At 49.2% G+C, this 13,416-nt stretch overlaps 1 protein-coding gene across 2 annotated transcripts in view; it reads left to right on the plus strand.

Annotated features, from left to right (window-relative positions):
• Col4a1 (collagen type IV alpha 1 chain) overlaps window positions 1-13,416 on the plus strand; it is a 151,515-nt gene that overhangs the window by 43,503 nt on the left and 94,596 nt on the right. The window contains exon 1 of one of the 2 annotated variants that reach the window (XM_045146342.1): window positions 5,109-5,141. The exons of the other annotated variant lie outside the window; for it this stretch is intronic. Within the exon in view, the coding sequence (XP_045002277.1) occupies window positions 5,124-5,141 (18 nt within the window). The 5' untranslated portion in view covers window positions 5,109-5,123. Of the gene's footprint in view, window positions 1-5,108; window positions 5,142-13,416 lie in introns of those variants that run through there. 2 annotated transcript variants of the gene reach the window in all.

Raw genomic sequence — 13,416 nt, forward strand, 5'->3', positions numbered from 1 at the left:
ATTTCAGTATTTAAAAAAATTATCTATAATTAGTAATATTTTTTTTAAACCATAACATAGTTGACCTAAACTTATACCCCTTTAATTATAAAATAAGTCTAGAAGGCCTTTATAAGAGATGCTCAGTGAAGGAGCATACCACTTCAATTGTGAATTTTAGGTTTTAAAATTTTTACTGAAATTTATTTAGTTTTAAAAATCTAAATACATAACACCTGCTAATATTGTATATCTGTGGACCAATATGCATTTGAAGGTATGCCATATGAGGTCAAACTGAATCTTTCACTCACATAGAGAGTACAGCACTTCCATTTGGTGGTAGTGGGGTGGAATTTGCCCATCCCAGTGTTTGTGACTGGAAGACACTGTGGCCTCCCCTCCTGAACATGTGATGGGTGGCTCCCCAATGCTCGTTATGATGGTTCAGTGCATTCTTGATTTTGAAGTATTTGATTTGGGGTTTGACACTATTCCTGGAGGTCAAAGGCCACCCTAAGCTCAACCAACACCTTTCCCTTTCTTTGGGCGTGGAGGCTGGCTCCGTCCGTCTTCATGCTTTTGGCCATGCGGGAGCTCTCCCTGAATGCTTGATGGGCGTGTGGGGCCCAGCCCTCCAGAGCTGCCTGGTGTGGGGCACTTGGGTTCATCTTACCAAAGTCCAGGTTCCAGCTGGAAAAGTCCTACTCCTTGCACCCCTGAGCTATCAAGGTCCGCTGGGGTCAGCTTCAGGAGTCTGCCTGCCCTCAGGGCAATGTGCTAGCTGACTCTTGGCAAGGCTCTCAGTGAAGTACTGAGTTGGTGACTCGGTCCTTAGCAGGAAGGGCATCACAAAGGGGAATCCGGGGAAGGGCAGTGGATCAGGGCAGTGGGAACCATAGACCTTGACCTGGAAAGTCCAGGCAGGGGTATAATGAGCGCAGCAGGCCGGCAGGCGTGTGTTTCCCCAGTTCATTGTCTGTACTTTCCTTCCGCAGTTGAGAGCCAGGGCCCTGGGCTTCCTCTCCTCATACAGTGTCGAGCCTGTGGGAGGCAGGGCTCCTGTGAGGTTGTTGATCTCCGTGTGTCATTTTGTCTAAATAAAGACAAGAACTAACAGTCAAGGAAGAAGCTGGGCGTGGTGGTGCATGCCTGTCTTCTCAGCCAGTTAGGAGACTACAGCTGGAGGAGTGAGGTCAAAGCCAGCCTGGGTTACATAGTTTGTTCCAAGCTAGCTTGGTCTACAGAAGGAGATGCGCGCGTGCGCATACACACACACACACACACACACACACACACACACACACACACACACGCATGCACGCACAAGCAGACTACTAGCCTTTCCCTGTTTAAGTTATGTACATAGGAGGAATTTAGACCCTTTTGTTTTTTCTGACATGCTATAGAAACAAACTGACTTGCTGGGTAGCTCCTCTAATTGTCACTGTCCTGTGAAGCAAGCATGATTTTTCTATGTGTGTGGGTATGTGTGGCCCGCGTGCCTGTGTGCATGTGTTTGTATGTGTGTGCGTGGGTGCGTGTGGCACGTGTGTGCATATGTGTGGGGGGTACAAGTGTAAATACACGGAGGCCAGAGGTCGATGTTGCTCTGGTTGCTTCAAGCTCCCTCCATGTTGTTTTGAGACAGGGTCTCTTTCTCAACTCAAAGCTCACCAATTTGGCTAGACAAGGTGACCAGTAAGCCCCCGAGGCGATCCAGCCCTTCCCTAGCACTGAGATTACAGGGCCTCAGCTCTGTGTCTGGCTTTTGCGCGGTGCTGGGGACTCAGCTCAGGTCTCCGTGCTTGGGCACAGAGCACTTTCCCTGCCGAGCCACCTCCACAGCCCCTGGCAAGCGTGCTTCGAAGAACCCTGGGAGGGTAAATGGTAGGAGCATCTACTATGGGGGAAGACCTTGGGTGTGGTGGAGATGCCCACCTCAGTGTCCCACTTGCCAGACAGAACAGAGGTGCCCCAGGCCTCAGTGTCCCCAAGTTCACCACAGCAAGGACTCCACGAGGACCCGTCTGTGACGTGCTGGTGCACAGGGGAGGTGCCGGGACACCCTGTCCTAGTTCCTCCTGTCACATGGTCTCAAGGTCCTAGATCCTTTAGCTCTAGGGGAGGAGCGTGTGTCCCCTCTGTGTGTGTTTCCTAGCTTCCTGCCCTTGCACAGCTGGACCGAGAGACCCGTCGCGCTAAAGAGTCACCTCACAGTGGCCTCGCGTACAGCCAAATGCCTGTCCTCCTGTGGCTCTGGCCTCTGCCGAAGGCCCATAGGGTTTGTTGAAAGCATGATGAGTTCCTCTCATGACGGGAGTGGACCTTGATGCTGAGGTTGAAGTAGAGGAAACATTGTTAGGGGACAGGACCTGGGCAAGAGTGCCATGCCTCGGAGCCGGCTCCCTTCTCTCTTGCCGCCCACTGTCTGTGCTGAGAACACCCCAGCCATCTCATAGGAAGGGGGTCTCAGATCTGCTGCTTACCGCGGAGCTCAGAGTCGAAGGCCAGGACCCTTGTGCCCAGTCCGCCTCTGCCGTGTCCCGCTGCTGCCGGGAACCGTGCAGTGATTTTGAAGAGCGTGGATGGCCTGTGTGCTCTGTGTCTCCTGTCTAACCAAGCGGGAGTCCTGCGTGCTCTGTGAGAAGGGGAGGGACACTTGGTGTACAGGGGAGGGACAGCCAAGGGGCACTGGGCTTTCTTTCCCTATGGAAAGTGGTTGCACCAGGGAAAAATTGGCAGGTAATGGACTAGCAGGTTCCGCTCATCCCCAGCAGTCCCCCCCCCCCCCCCCCCCCCGCTCCCCATCATGTCTGGCAAGAGGAGGGAAGCCAGCAACAAGGCTTTTCTTCAGAGCATCCGAAGTTATGCAACAGCCCTGGAGCTGGCGAGGCGGGTCCCTGTCCCCCTGCAGTGGGAGGGAGACGCTGGGCTGGAGGGAGGGGCTAGGCCCGGGGGGGGGGGGGGGCTGTCACTGGGCGATGGCCGAGATTGTCTCTTGTAATCCCCAGCTGTGAACGTCTCTGGCAGAACATTGAGGCCTTAAGGAGAGTTCCTGGAATTTGTGAAAAATATTTTCCAATTTTTGTTATTGCAGTAAGATATACATTATAGGGAAATTGCCATTTTTCACCGTTTTCTTCGCATGTGTACCTGAGGGGTGCAGGTGTGTGTGTGCGTGTGGAGGCTGGAGGTGGATTTCTGTTGTCTTCCGTAACCGCATTCCGTCTTATTTTGAGACAAAGGGTCTCACGAAACCCAGAGCTCTCCCACTTGCCTCACTAGCCCACAGCAAGCCCTGGGGATTCTCCTGTCTACAGCTCCCCAGCTCCGGGATCATAGGTGCCCGTCACCATGTCTGTCCAGCTTCTGTGTGTCTGCTGAGGGTCTCAACTCAGGTCCACGTGCTTCCATCGAAAGTGCTCTGCCAACTGAGCCATTTCTCTGTCCCCATTTTAAAAAGCATTATTTGAGGGGGGGGAGGGGAAGAGAATGGGCATGCCAGGGCCTGGCCCTGCAAACACGCTTTGTGTATCTGGCTTTAGGTAGCTGCTGGGGAATTGAATTCTGGTCCTTAGGCCTTGCAGCCAAGTGCTTTAATCAGTGAGTCATCTCTCTGGCTCCTCTGTGCCCAACTTTAATCACCTTTAAGCGCGGAGCTTGCTGGCTTTAGACACATTTATTCTTCTTAGCTGGCTCCACAGCTCATGTACTGGTGACCGTCTTGTGAAGCACAGAGATAGGTGCCCAGTTCTGGACCAGCCCTTGGTGGACAGTTATGGTGGCAAAGGTGCAGGAGGAAGGTGGGGACTGAAGGGTACCCCTGAGCTGATGCAGGCAGGACAGAGATGCCCAGTCAGATTGCATGGGTTCCTACTAGGGTAACTGAAACCTGTGATGGCATTCATCCACGGAGCACGGAGCTGCCTGGAGCCCTGACATCGCCGTGTGTCTCCATTGTGCAGCGCGTGACAGCTGCCTGGAGTCCAACGCTGGCTTGAACCTCTGCGTAAGGGATGTGTGAGGAGCAAGAAGGTGGCAGTTAGCTCTTGCTCATTTCTTGGTCTTTGGTGATTATTAGATTGATAGGATTAAATTGGAATGTCCATTTTAGTGTGATTAAAATGATATCTAATCCTGTTCTAAACTTAGTATTTTAGTTCTTTTTTTTTATTTTTTGAGGTAGGGTCTTACTCTGGTTCAGGCTGATCTGAAATTAACTGTGTAGTCTCAGGGTGGCCTCAAACTCATGGCGATCCTTCTACCTCTGCCTCCCGAGTGCTGGGATTAAAGGTGTGTGCCACCATACCCTGCAGTATTTTAGGTTTTAAAAAAATATTTTTAATTAATTTATTTATGAGTGGGGGAGAGAGGCAGAGGCAGGTAGAGTGAGTATGAGCATGCCTGGGCCTCCTGTCACCACCTGTGAACTCCACTTTGTGCATCTGGCTTTATGTGGGTTCTGGGGAATCAAACCCAGGCTATCAGGCTTTATAAGCAAGCAACTTTAACTGCTGAGCCATCTCTCCAGCCCAGGTTTTTAAATATATATATTTGTGGCAGAGTTTTACACTGTAGCCTAGGGTGATCTAGAAATCGCAGCATTGTCCTTCCTCAGCTTTCTAAGCCCTGGGATTATAGGCATGAACCACCACACCAGGCTCATACCTTTCATGAACAACAGTAAAAAAAAATGTGGAAAATGTCTAGAAGTGACTGGACAGTGACCTGCCTCTGTACTCAGAGGAATAGTCTTGTTTGGCCTGTTTCCTGCCCAGTCCACTGTGGGACAGAGCAGGAAGGATCCATAGATGACTAACTCCTTCCTTCCACTCCTGAGGCCAAAAGGAGATTGATTTCCTGTCCAGGGTTCACTCCACCTGAGGACACCTGTGTAGAAGGGGCCCTGTGATGAAGGGTCCTGCCATGGTTTCCCATTTGCATGAAGATGAAATATGTCATGTCAGAGAGTATAGTTGATCCCACAGTCATCACTGGTGGAACTAATTAAAATTCATCAGGAAACAAGTGAGGGCAGACGCAGAGGGCATGACGGTTTGCTGAAAGGAAGTTGAGGTCTGGAGTGTTCGACCTTCAAAGGGAAGAGTGTGTGAATGAACCAAGTGGAAAAGCCACTGCACATGGCTCTCTACACTGAGGTAAGGACACACGGTACAGGTGGCTAGAAGACCACTGGTACTCAGTCCAGGGACCAGTGGGGAAGGGACAAGATCTGAACCAACCCCGTGCCCCTGAGGAGTTGTGCATCCTACAGGACGTCCTGGGCACTCAGCACTGGTGGTCTCCCTCAGCGGTGGCCTCAGATACAGAGTACTTCTGGTGGCTGGGCCAAGGCTACACATCCTATGGGAAGTACAGTAAGATGCACCTACTAGCAAAACTGCTGAACACACTCCTTTTTAATGATTTTGGGATTAAAAAACATGCATAGGTTGGGACTCACAGTGTACTCTCCCTTTTATAATTTATTTATTTGAGAGATATAGAAATAAGCAGAAAGAGAGAGAGAGAGAGAGAGAGAGAGAGAGAGAGAGAGAGAAAGAGAGAGAGAGGGAGAGAATGGGCACACCAGGACCTTTAACCACTGCAAATGAACTCCAGATGCGTGCACCTCCTTGTGCATCTGGCTTATATGGGTCCTGGGGAATCGAACCTGGGTCCTTTGGCTTTGTAGGCAAATGCCTTAACCACTAAGCCATCTCTCCAGCCCCATCCCCCCTTTTAATGCATGATACAGTTACCAAAAGCTCTAGAAAAACTAAAATTGAAGTCTGAGTCATGACACAAAAGCTGGAATTAGCTATCCCCTTAATAATATCTGGTTATTAACATCTGCTGGCAATTCCAGCCTATATTAAAAATATTCTATTTATTTATTTTCAAGGAGAGAGAGAGAGATAGTGAGAGAATGGGTGTGCCAGGACCTACAGCTGTTGCAGGTGGACTGCAAATGAATGCACCACTTTGTGCATCTGGCTTATGTGGGTACTGGGGAATCGAACCCAGGCTGTTAGGTTTTGCAAGCAAGTGCTTTAACTGATGAGCCATCTCTCCAGCCCCTCCAGTCTATATGTTTAAATAAAAGTAGGAAATATAGTTGGATAAATAGAGATAATATTCATAGTATATGTTTCTATCTAGACTTTATTTCTTGAGAGCTGTCCAACTCACTTTAACTCACAGGATATATTTATTTGCTTGAAAATTATTAACAGTAAGTGGTAGCAAAAGGTTATCTAGAATTCTGTAGAATCTAGATGCTAACATGTTCAATTGTTCTGCCAGTGGAAACAATATTTTTATTTCCACAGATCTCCTAAAACTTCTGTATGCCTCGTGGATCACAGGGAAATAAGTAATGAATATAAATTGGAGAATAAGGACAGGAGAACTGTTTGTTAATCACTCAGGGACCAGGGAGCTGGGTTGAGTCGTATTTTTCCAAATAAGCCCTGGCTAAACTAAAATGTCATTTAAAGTAATGCCCCCAAAGCTATTTTATTTCATATTTATTTTCATAATAAATTATGAATGATTTAGCTCTGGCAAACATTTTTTCTTAACTTGCCTTGGAAAAGACAAGGCTTTCGCATGCTAAAACACATTTCCATAGTCACACAGCATCCTGATTGTCAGTGAGCTGGCCTGTGTTGTTCTTGGAGGCACTGGTAAACCTCAGCGTAGGCTTCATTTACATATTAGGGGGCTTACTCTGCCCAGGGGCCCCTGGGAAGCATAGTAGAGAAAGGACAGCTACCTACCACTGTGCGGCTGACCCCAGTGGCCACAGGAAGACCCACAGACTTCTTGTGGCATCACCAGCCTCAGTGTCAGTCTCGGAGTGTGTCATTGAGAAACCACAGCTTTGACCAATAGCAGTTTCTTTTCAGCTGTGGTTTCCCTCATCTAACCATAAATGTGCTGTGTTTTTAGGTAGGTCTTTTGAAAATGCCATTTATGGTTTGTACAGTGGCTGGTCGGGCACACCAGCCACTGTCACCCATATACTTAGGAGGGTTTTTGCTCTGTTCTGCTCACACTGGCTCGTGCCCAGGAAGCACGTCCCACAGAAATCTTCCAGATGGGTCCTCACCGCTTGTCAAGTGCCCAGCCTGAGCTGTACTATCTTTGCAGGTGTTTGTGACTCTGCCGTTTATTACCTGCAATTTCTCTTTACACATCGCCTGAGTTTTCAAACCTCAGTTTAAAGATACAAATCAGCTAACATTATCCAGAAGTGCTGGGGTTTCCAAGGCAACGTCCCTGGGCCTGGGCTCTACCTCAGCATAACTGTCGCGTACAGGGAGTACGAATCCTCCACGTCTTTGAACAGTGACTTTACAAGGGAGCTAGGACGGGAGCGCGGTTAGGGAAGCCGTGCTGGAATTCCAGGCTGGCTGCCTGGGTCGAGTCTAAACATGTCCCAGATCAGACAAGGAAGCTGTGCAGGTGTGGAGGTGGTCTCGAAAGGACATTGCATGCGTAGCCTCTCTGGGCAGAGAAAGTAGCAGTCCCAGGAACCAACAATCCGCGCTGGTGTGTGGGGGGAGCCCATCCCACAAAAAGAGCACCTCGTACTGCACCAGAGCGCGGCTCACCGTGGCCGTGGGCCCAGCGCGGCCCTCTCAGGAGCTGTCGCGTGTCCCTTTGTGGGCCATCTTCTGTATGCCTTGCTGTCTCCTAGGGCTCTTCCAGGCTTTCTCATCACCATATTTGGGCCACACTGCTTCCTCCTGCTGGAATGTCTTCATCTGCCAACTCAGGCATGCCAGCCATGGCTCAGGGCTCGGTGGCCTGCGGCCTTGGTGACAGGTACGCACAGAGCCCACTAGGGCTTGGCAGGTGTGTGATCAACAGTGTCATCATCCCCTCTGCCGCTCTTCTCCAGCAGCTTGTAACCCGGAGCACCGGCCGTCCTTTCGGGCATCATACACGTTCTTCTCCTCCCTCGAGGTCAGAAGGAGAGACCTGTCTTGCCTGCCGTCTCCCGCGGTATCTGCAGCAATTCTTGACTTCTTTCAAGTTCACGCTCCTTTGCAAGCCTGCCTGGCTCTTGCTGGGGACTTCAAGGGGAGGCCCCTGATGGGCTGAAACCAAGCGTGGGCGTTGTCTGCTGGGTCTGCATCATTTCTTGTATAAAAAGTTACATTTGTGGGCTGGGCAGCTGGCTCGGTAGGTGAGATGCTTGCTGTGTAAGCATGCGAACCTGAGGTCAGACCCCAGCACCTGTGCGAAGGACTAGGTGGGCACGGCGGCACACACCTATGATGTCAGTGGAGGGAGGATAATTAGGAGGATTCCTGGGTCTTCTGCCTGGCCGGTCTAGTCAAATCAGCGAGTTCCAGGCTCAGCGAGAGACTTTGTGCCAAAAAGTAAGGTAGAGAGCAATTGAAGATAACACCTGACATTCAATCTGGATTTCCCACATATGAGCACACATGTATGGCCACACACATGTGCACACTCATTCACATATGAACAGACACCATGCACATGCAGAAGTTAAATAGTGTTCCTTGCATTATACATGATAGATATACCTATATATGGGTTAAATAGGCTTAATAGGTAAGAAGCAAATGAGCTATTCAGGATGACAAACGATAAAAATAAAGTAAAAATAATAAAAAATCACATGAATTTGATGACCATGGACTGTCCAGTTGACATAGCATGTTCAACTATGGAAATGAAAACCTATTATAATCTGTTATGAAATAAGACCTACCACCACCTTTGCTTCTCTCCCTTTTTCCTCCCCCTCCTTCCCTTCTTCCCCCGAGGAGATGGCATGACGTCAGCAATGACTTTACATGTTTGATTGTTCTAGGCCAGGCAGGCAGCGGGGCGGGGACCCTCCGGCCTCCGGAGCCTGTTCTGGAGCTGCGCATCAATCATTCCTGAAATATTTGCCTAGTCACTTCGGATTTTCTCATCCCTTTTTCAGCGTATTTCAGCTCCTTAAGGGCTCAGCTAGAGGAACGCAGAAGGATAAACGAGAAATTGTCTCTGCTTTTTCACATTCGGTGTGCAGTGGCTCGTCTGCTCGGGCGCTCTTATCTGTTCCTTCCCGAGAGTGTTGAAAGATGGCCTTGCCGATGGGAAGTGTTTGCTCTGCGCAAAGCCCTGTGCAGAGCTGCCGGGTGGGCACGCCGGGCGGGGCGGTAAATGGCACGTTTCGTGTGACGTGAGGACGAGCCCCCAGTGCTCTTTGGGTTCCACCTGTGACCCAGTGAGAGATATTTGTGAAAGTACAGTGTAGGGAAGGAGGTGGTCAGACGTGAGAGGTTGTGGTGGAAGTGCCGGTCCACATGGTGAGGCTGGAAGGGCAGCAAGGGGTGTGGAGGGCCTAAGGGTGCATCACTGAGAGGAGAGATGGCCACGCACCCAGGGGAGCTGTTGCAGGCGCTCAGCTCATCAGGGGAGTTGAAGAGTTTTCCAAGGATGGGGAGGTGGTCGTAGCCCTCCATGTCTGGCTAAGTACAATCGACCCTCTTGTTGAGGGATGGCGGGAAAATCTCAGCGGCTAGACGCACCCTGGTGGACGTGGAGGGGTCAGTGGACGTGTTATGGGATGGGGGAGCGAGGGGGTGGCTCTGTCCTTCTGGGCTGGTTGAGAACAGCAAGGAGGGAATGTGGAAAGGGCAGCTGCGTAAGGAATAGACTAAGGAAAAAGTTTGCTCTGAAATTAGGGAATAAGGGACTTGCTGAGCCTACGCCACTGTTTCCGGTCAGTGACTCACAGTCATGGGAACTCTATCCCCAGGTCATGCATCTCCACCACGGGTCCCAGTGGACATGCACAGGGCCTACCAACTCACCACACATCTAGCTATCCAATGGCCACTGTCCCATGGCCACTAACGATAGCCACATCTGTGCAGCTGGCTGAAGACCAGTGCTCTGGGGGTGAAGAGGGAGCGTTGTCACCATTCCCTCCGGGGCCTCCTCTTCCCTTGGAGGGACGCTTGCTACCCACCCCCGTGCACTGGGAGACGGAGAAGAAAAGCCATGACCATGAGTCAACAAAATTGTGTGATGGGGGAGAACTGGAGCAGAACTGTAGTCACATGTTGATAGACGGGAAGCCAAGTCGACGCCCTCATTTCCGCAGTGTGTGGCGTTGGTGGGAGCCCCACATGGGTTTTGCAACTCAGTCCCCAATGAGAAGCAGACGGAACATGCGTCTCACACGTAAAAGCCTTAGTCATACTATGAGAGCGAGAGGGAGGGAGAGAGAGGGAGAACATTAGAAATTCAGTTCTGCTCATTGCTTTTTTTTTTTTTTTTTGCCAAGAATATATCAACACTTGTTGTTTTCAAGCTAGAGTAAAGCTATTTTGTAAGACTAAAAAGTAGCAAGGACTGTTCTGTGTCTGTCTTCCATTATCGAATGAGACATAAATGATATTTTCCTAAACTAAATTCTTTTTTTGGTTGAATAGAGCTAATGATTTTCACATTTCCTACCTATCTAATTGACTAAAACAAAATGATAATGATGAAATATTAACCATAAAACAAATGCAGTGGGAAGTGCAAGTGACAACCGTGAGCTCCTGAGACCACCATGGTGAGATCCATTCACCCTCAAATACAACAGTATATTTGGGGAAGTTCCAAAACTCCGTGCAAATGGAAGCTGGTGTGTGTATGTGTGTGTGTGTGTGTGTGTATGTGGTTGTATTGGAGATTGAACCTAGAACAAGAATTCTAATGAACTACATCCCAACCCTTATCTTACTTTTCCTTTTGAGATGGGTTCTCATTAAATTGTTCAGGGTGACCTTGACTTCTTGTGTAGCCCACAGCGTAGATCTTGCACTTGTAATTCTCCTGCCTCACAGCTTGCCAAGTCAATGTCACTATGGACCTGTGCCAACAAACCTGGATCAATTGTGTGTTTTAAAGCAATGATTATTTGTTTTTTTAAAAATCATTTTATGTTGCTTTCTGCTATGAATTTTACCATTTTACAGGCAGTTTGGGGGGTAAACTTTATGGGAGTTTGCAGTTTTCTAAAGAACTGTCTCCTGATCATCCCATCGGCAGCGTAGGAAGGTCTCCTGCCCCTGTCACGCACCCTCCACTTGGGCTTTTACTTCTGCATGAGTAACCCGAAATGCATTGCTGTCCCCACATATTTCTTAGGCTGGGTAGATACTTTTTCCAAAGGCCCCGAGGAAGCAGGAAGAACACCGGGCTAGCAGTCTCCCCACAGAACTCCTTTGACATTTGGCACAGCGCAGGGAATGTGAAGAGGAATGTGAAAGATAAGCTGCTTGGACTTGGCAGGCCTCCACATGTCCCTATTTGGTGGGACGGGAGACACATAAAAATTGTTCAGGCAGAGATGTTAAAGGTCCCCCTTCCATCAGAGGCAGGGGAAATGGTCAGAACAGAGGGGGCTCGATCCTGCTGTCCTCACTGCAGTCCTGGCCCGCACAGTAGCCATGTCATAGTTATAAGATGAGCGTGACCGTGTGCCCCTCCTCCCGCCGCCAGTGTGGCCAGTGGCGTGTGTTTTGGCTAACCCACAGGGCGCTCTGACACGGCGAGCCAGCCTTTTCTCGCCTTGCGTCCTCTCCCATGGAACCCGTCGCCTGTTGAAAAGGGTTTCCTGACATCTCTAGATCAGAGAGAACTAGGGAAAGGTTTTATTTCGCAGAAAGCCATTGACTTCCCTCTCCCTCCCTTCCTTGGCAGGGGCACTGAATATTGTGAAAGTCATTGTGCATTTTCAGAGCCTAACACACTTCATACCATTAATGCTGATGGGCCTACTTTCTGGAAACCTGACTTAATGGGAGCAGGGAAGAACGTTTTACTAACACGAATGGTTTTTAACCTGTCCTGAGAGGTTTACAGAGACTCCTAGGGAATATAAAAGGTATTTGGTCTAGGGATTACTATGTAGGACTTTTTGCATTCCTTTCATATTGTGTTTTGTGTTTTTGTTTAAAATTGGTCCCTGCTATTGAGGTCATGTGTGTGTGCTTGAGTCTGACACGGAGGGTGTACGTTACTGTTTGGCTGCTGTGACCAAACACCTGATAAGAAACAACTGAAGGGAAGAAGGGTTTATTTCTGCTTATGGTTTAAGCACATGGCCCATCACGGAGAGGAAAACGAGGTGGCCGAGGGTTCCATGGTGGCAGGAGTGTGCCTCTGGGACCCCCATCTCTCATATTGGTAGAACAGGAAGAGGGGCTCATAGGAAGTGTAGGGAGGTGCTATCAAATCTCAGGGCCCGCCCCCAGTGACTCACTTCCTCCAGTCAGGCCCACATCCAACCAAATTCAGTGCGACCAGCTGGGCACAAATTGCTCAAACACATGAACCTGTGGGAGCAATTTCTCATTTAAGTCACAACAAAGGATTCTGGGAGTTGATACCTTTTCCTTTTCTTTCTTCTGTTTCAAACTCAATTCAGTTGAGCTTCTTCCTGGGTCCAACTTTTCACACTTAGATGTTCACATTTTACCAGGGAGAGGCAAAGAGAACTTTCAAAGTCAATTTGGTTTTCATTCCACATTTCTGCAGTCTCAGGGCCTGCGTGATGACGTTTCTCCTGAGGGCCTGTGAGGTGCCTTTTCCCACCCACTAAGTTAGTGCTTTCTCTTGTCTGTGGCTGGGAGAGACCAAGACCCACAGTGGACTGTCCTTGGAGGCTGTAGAGCCACATTCCAGGCCTTCCTGTCTGACTTCCGTTTGTCCTGACCATTGACTTTGAGCTTGCATCTCATGGGAAGAAAGCAGAGGACACAGCCAATCTCACTGACCCTTGACCCTAGGACACCCATGAGAGGAGGGGGAAGGGAGCTTGTACTTTACAGAACGTGCCAGTTCCTTCCCTTCTAGAATCTGAAGCAGATGGGCAAAGAGCTGGTGGATGTGGCCAGACGTACTCCAGACATCGGGAAGAATGAGCAGGCCTTGTAAAGTTCCTCAGATCTGGAGCCAGTGGGTACTGCTGGGCCCGTGAACTGTGTGTGTCTTTTGATTTCACTGAGAGGCCCGATGTAAAGTGTAATTCCTCAGGAAATCATGAAATTTGTGATGCAACGTTTAGCATGTGAGGTCTCCCGTAAATGGTGAATGTCACACGCGGTTGTGTGTCCCCTCCACTGTGGCAGATTGTAACACGCAGATAAGACGTGTGAAGTGAGGCTTCCCTTTTAATTAGTTATTCCAGAAGCAGACATCATACCTGATTAAAAAGGGGCCTTTTGTCTTTATTTTAGCATTGTGCCCTTGAGTTGAATCGAAAATATTCCCATGTGTCCTAGAGAGATCCAGCAAGGGCCTTCTACAAGGGAGCTCACAAAGGACCAGGGTGTTACTTAGCAAAGTAAACATGCGTCTCATGACCTTGCTTCCTATTCCAAAAAAATTTTTTTTTTTAAAACACGA

This window comes from Jaculus jaculus, chromosome 3 (assembly GCF_020740685.1).
Source record: "Jaculus jaculus isolate mJacJac1 chromosome 3, mJacJac1.mat.Y.cur, whole genome shotgun sequence".
Classification (NCBI taxonomy): domain Eukaryota; kingdom Metazoa; phylum Chordata; class Mammalia; order Rodentia; family Dipodidae; genus Jaculus; species Jaculus jaculus.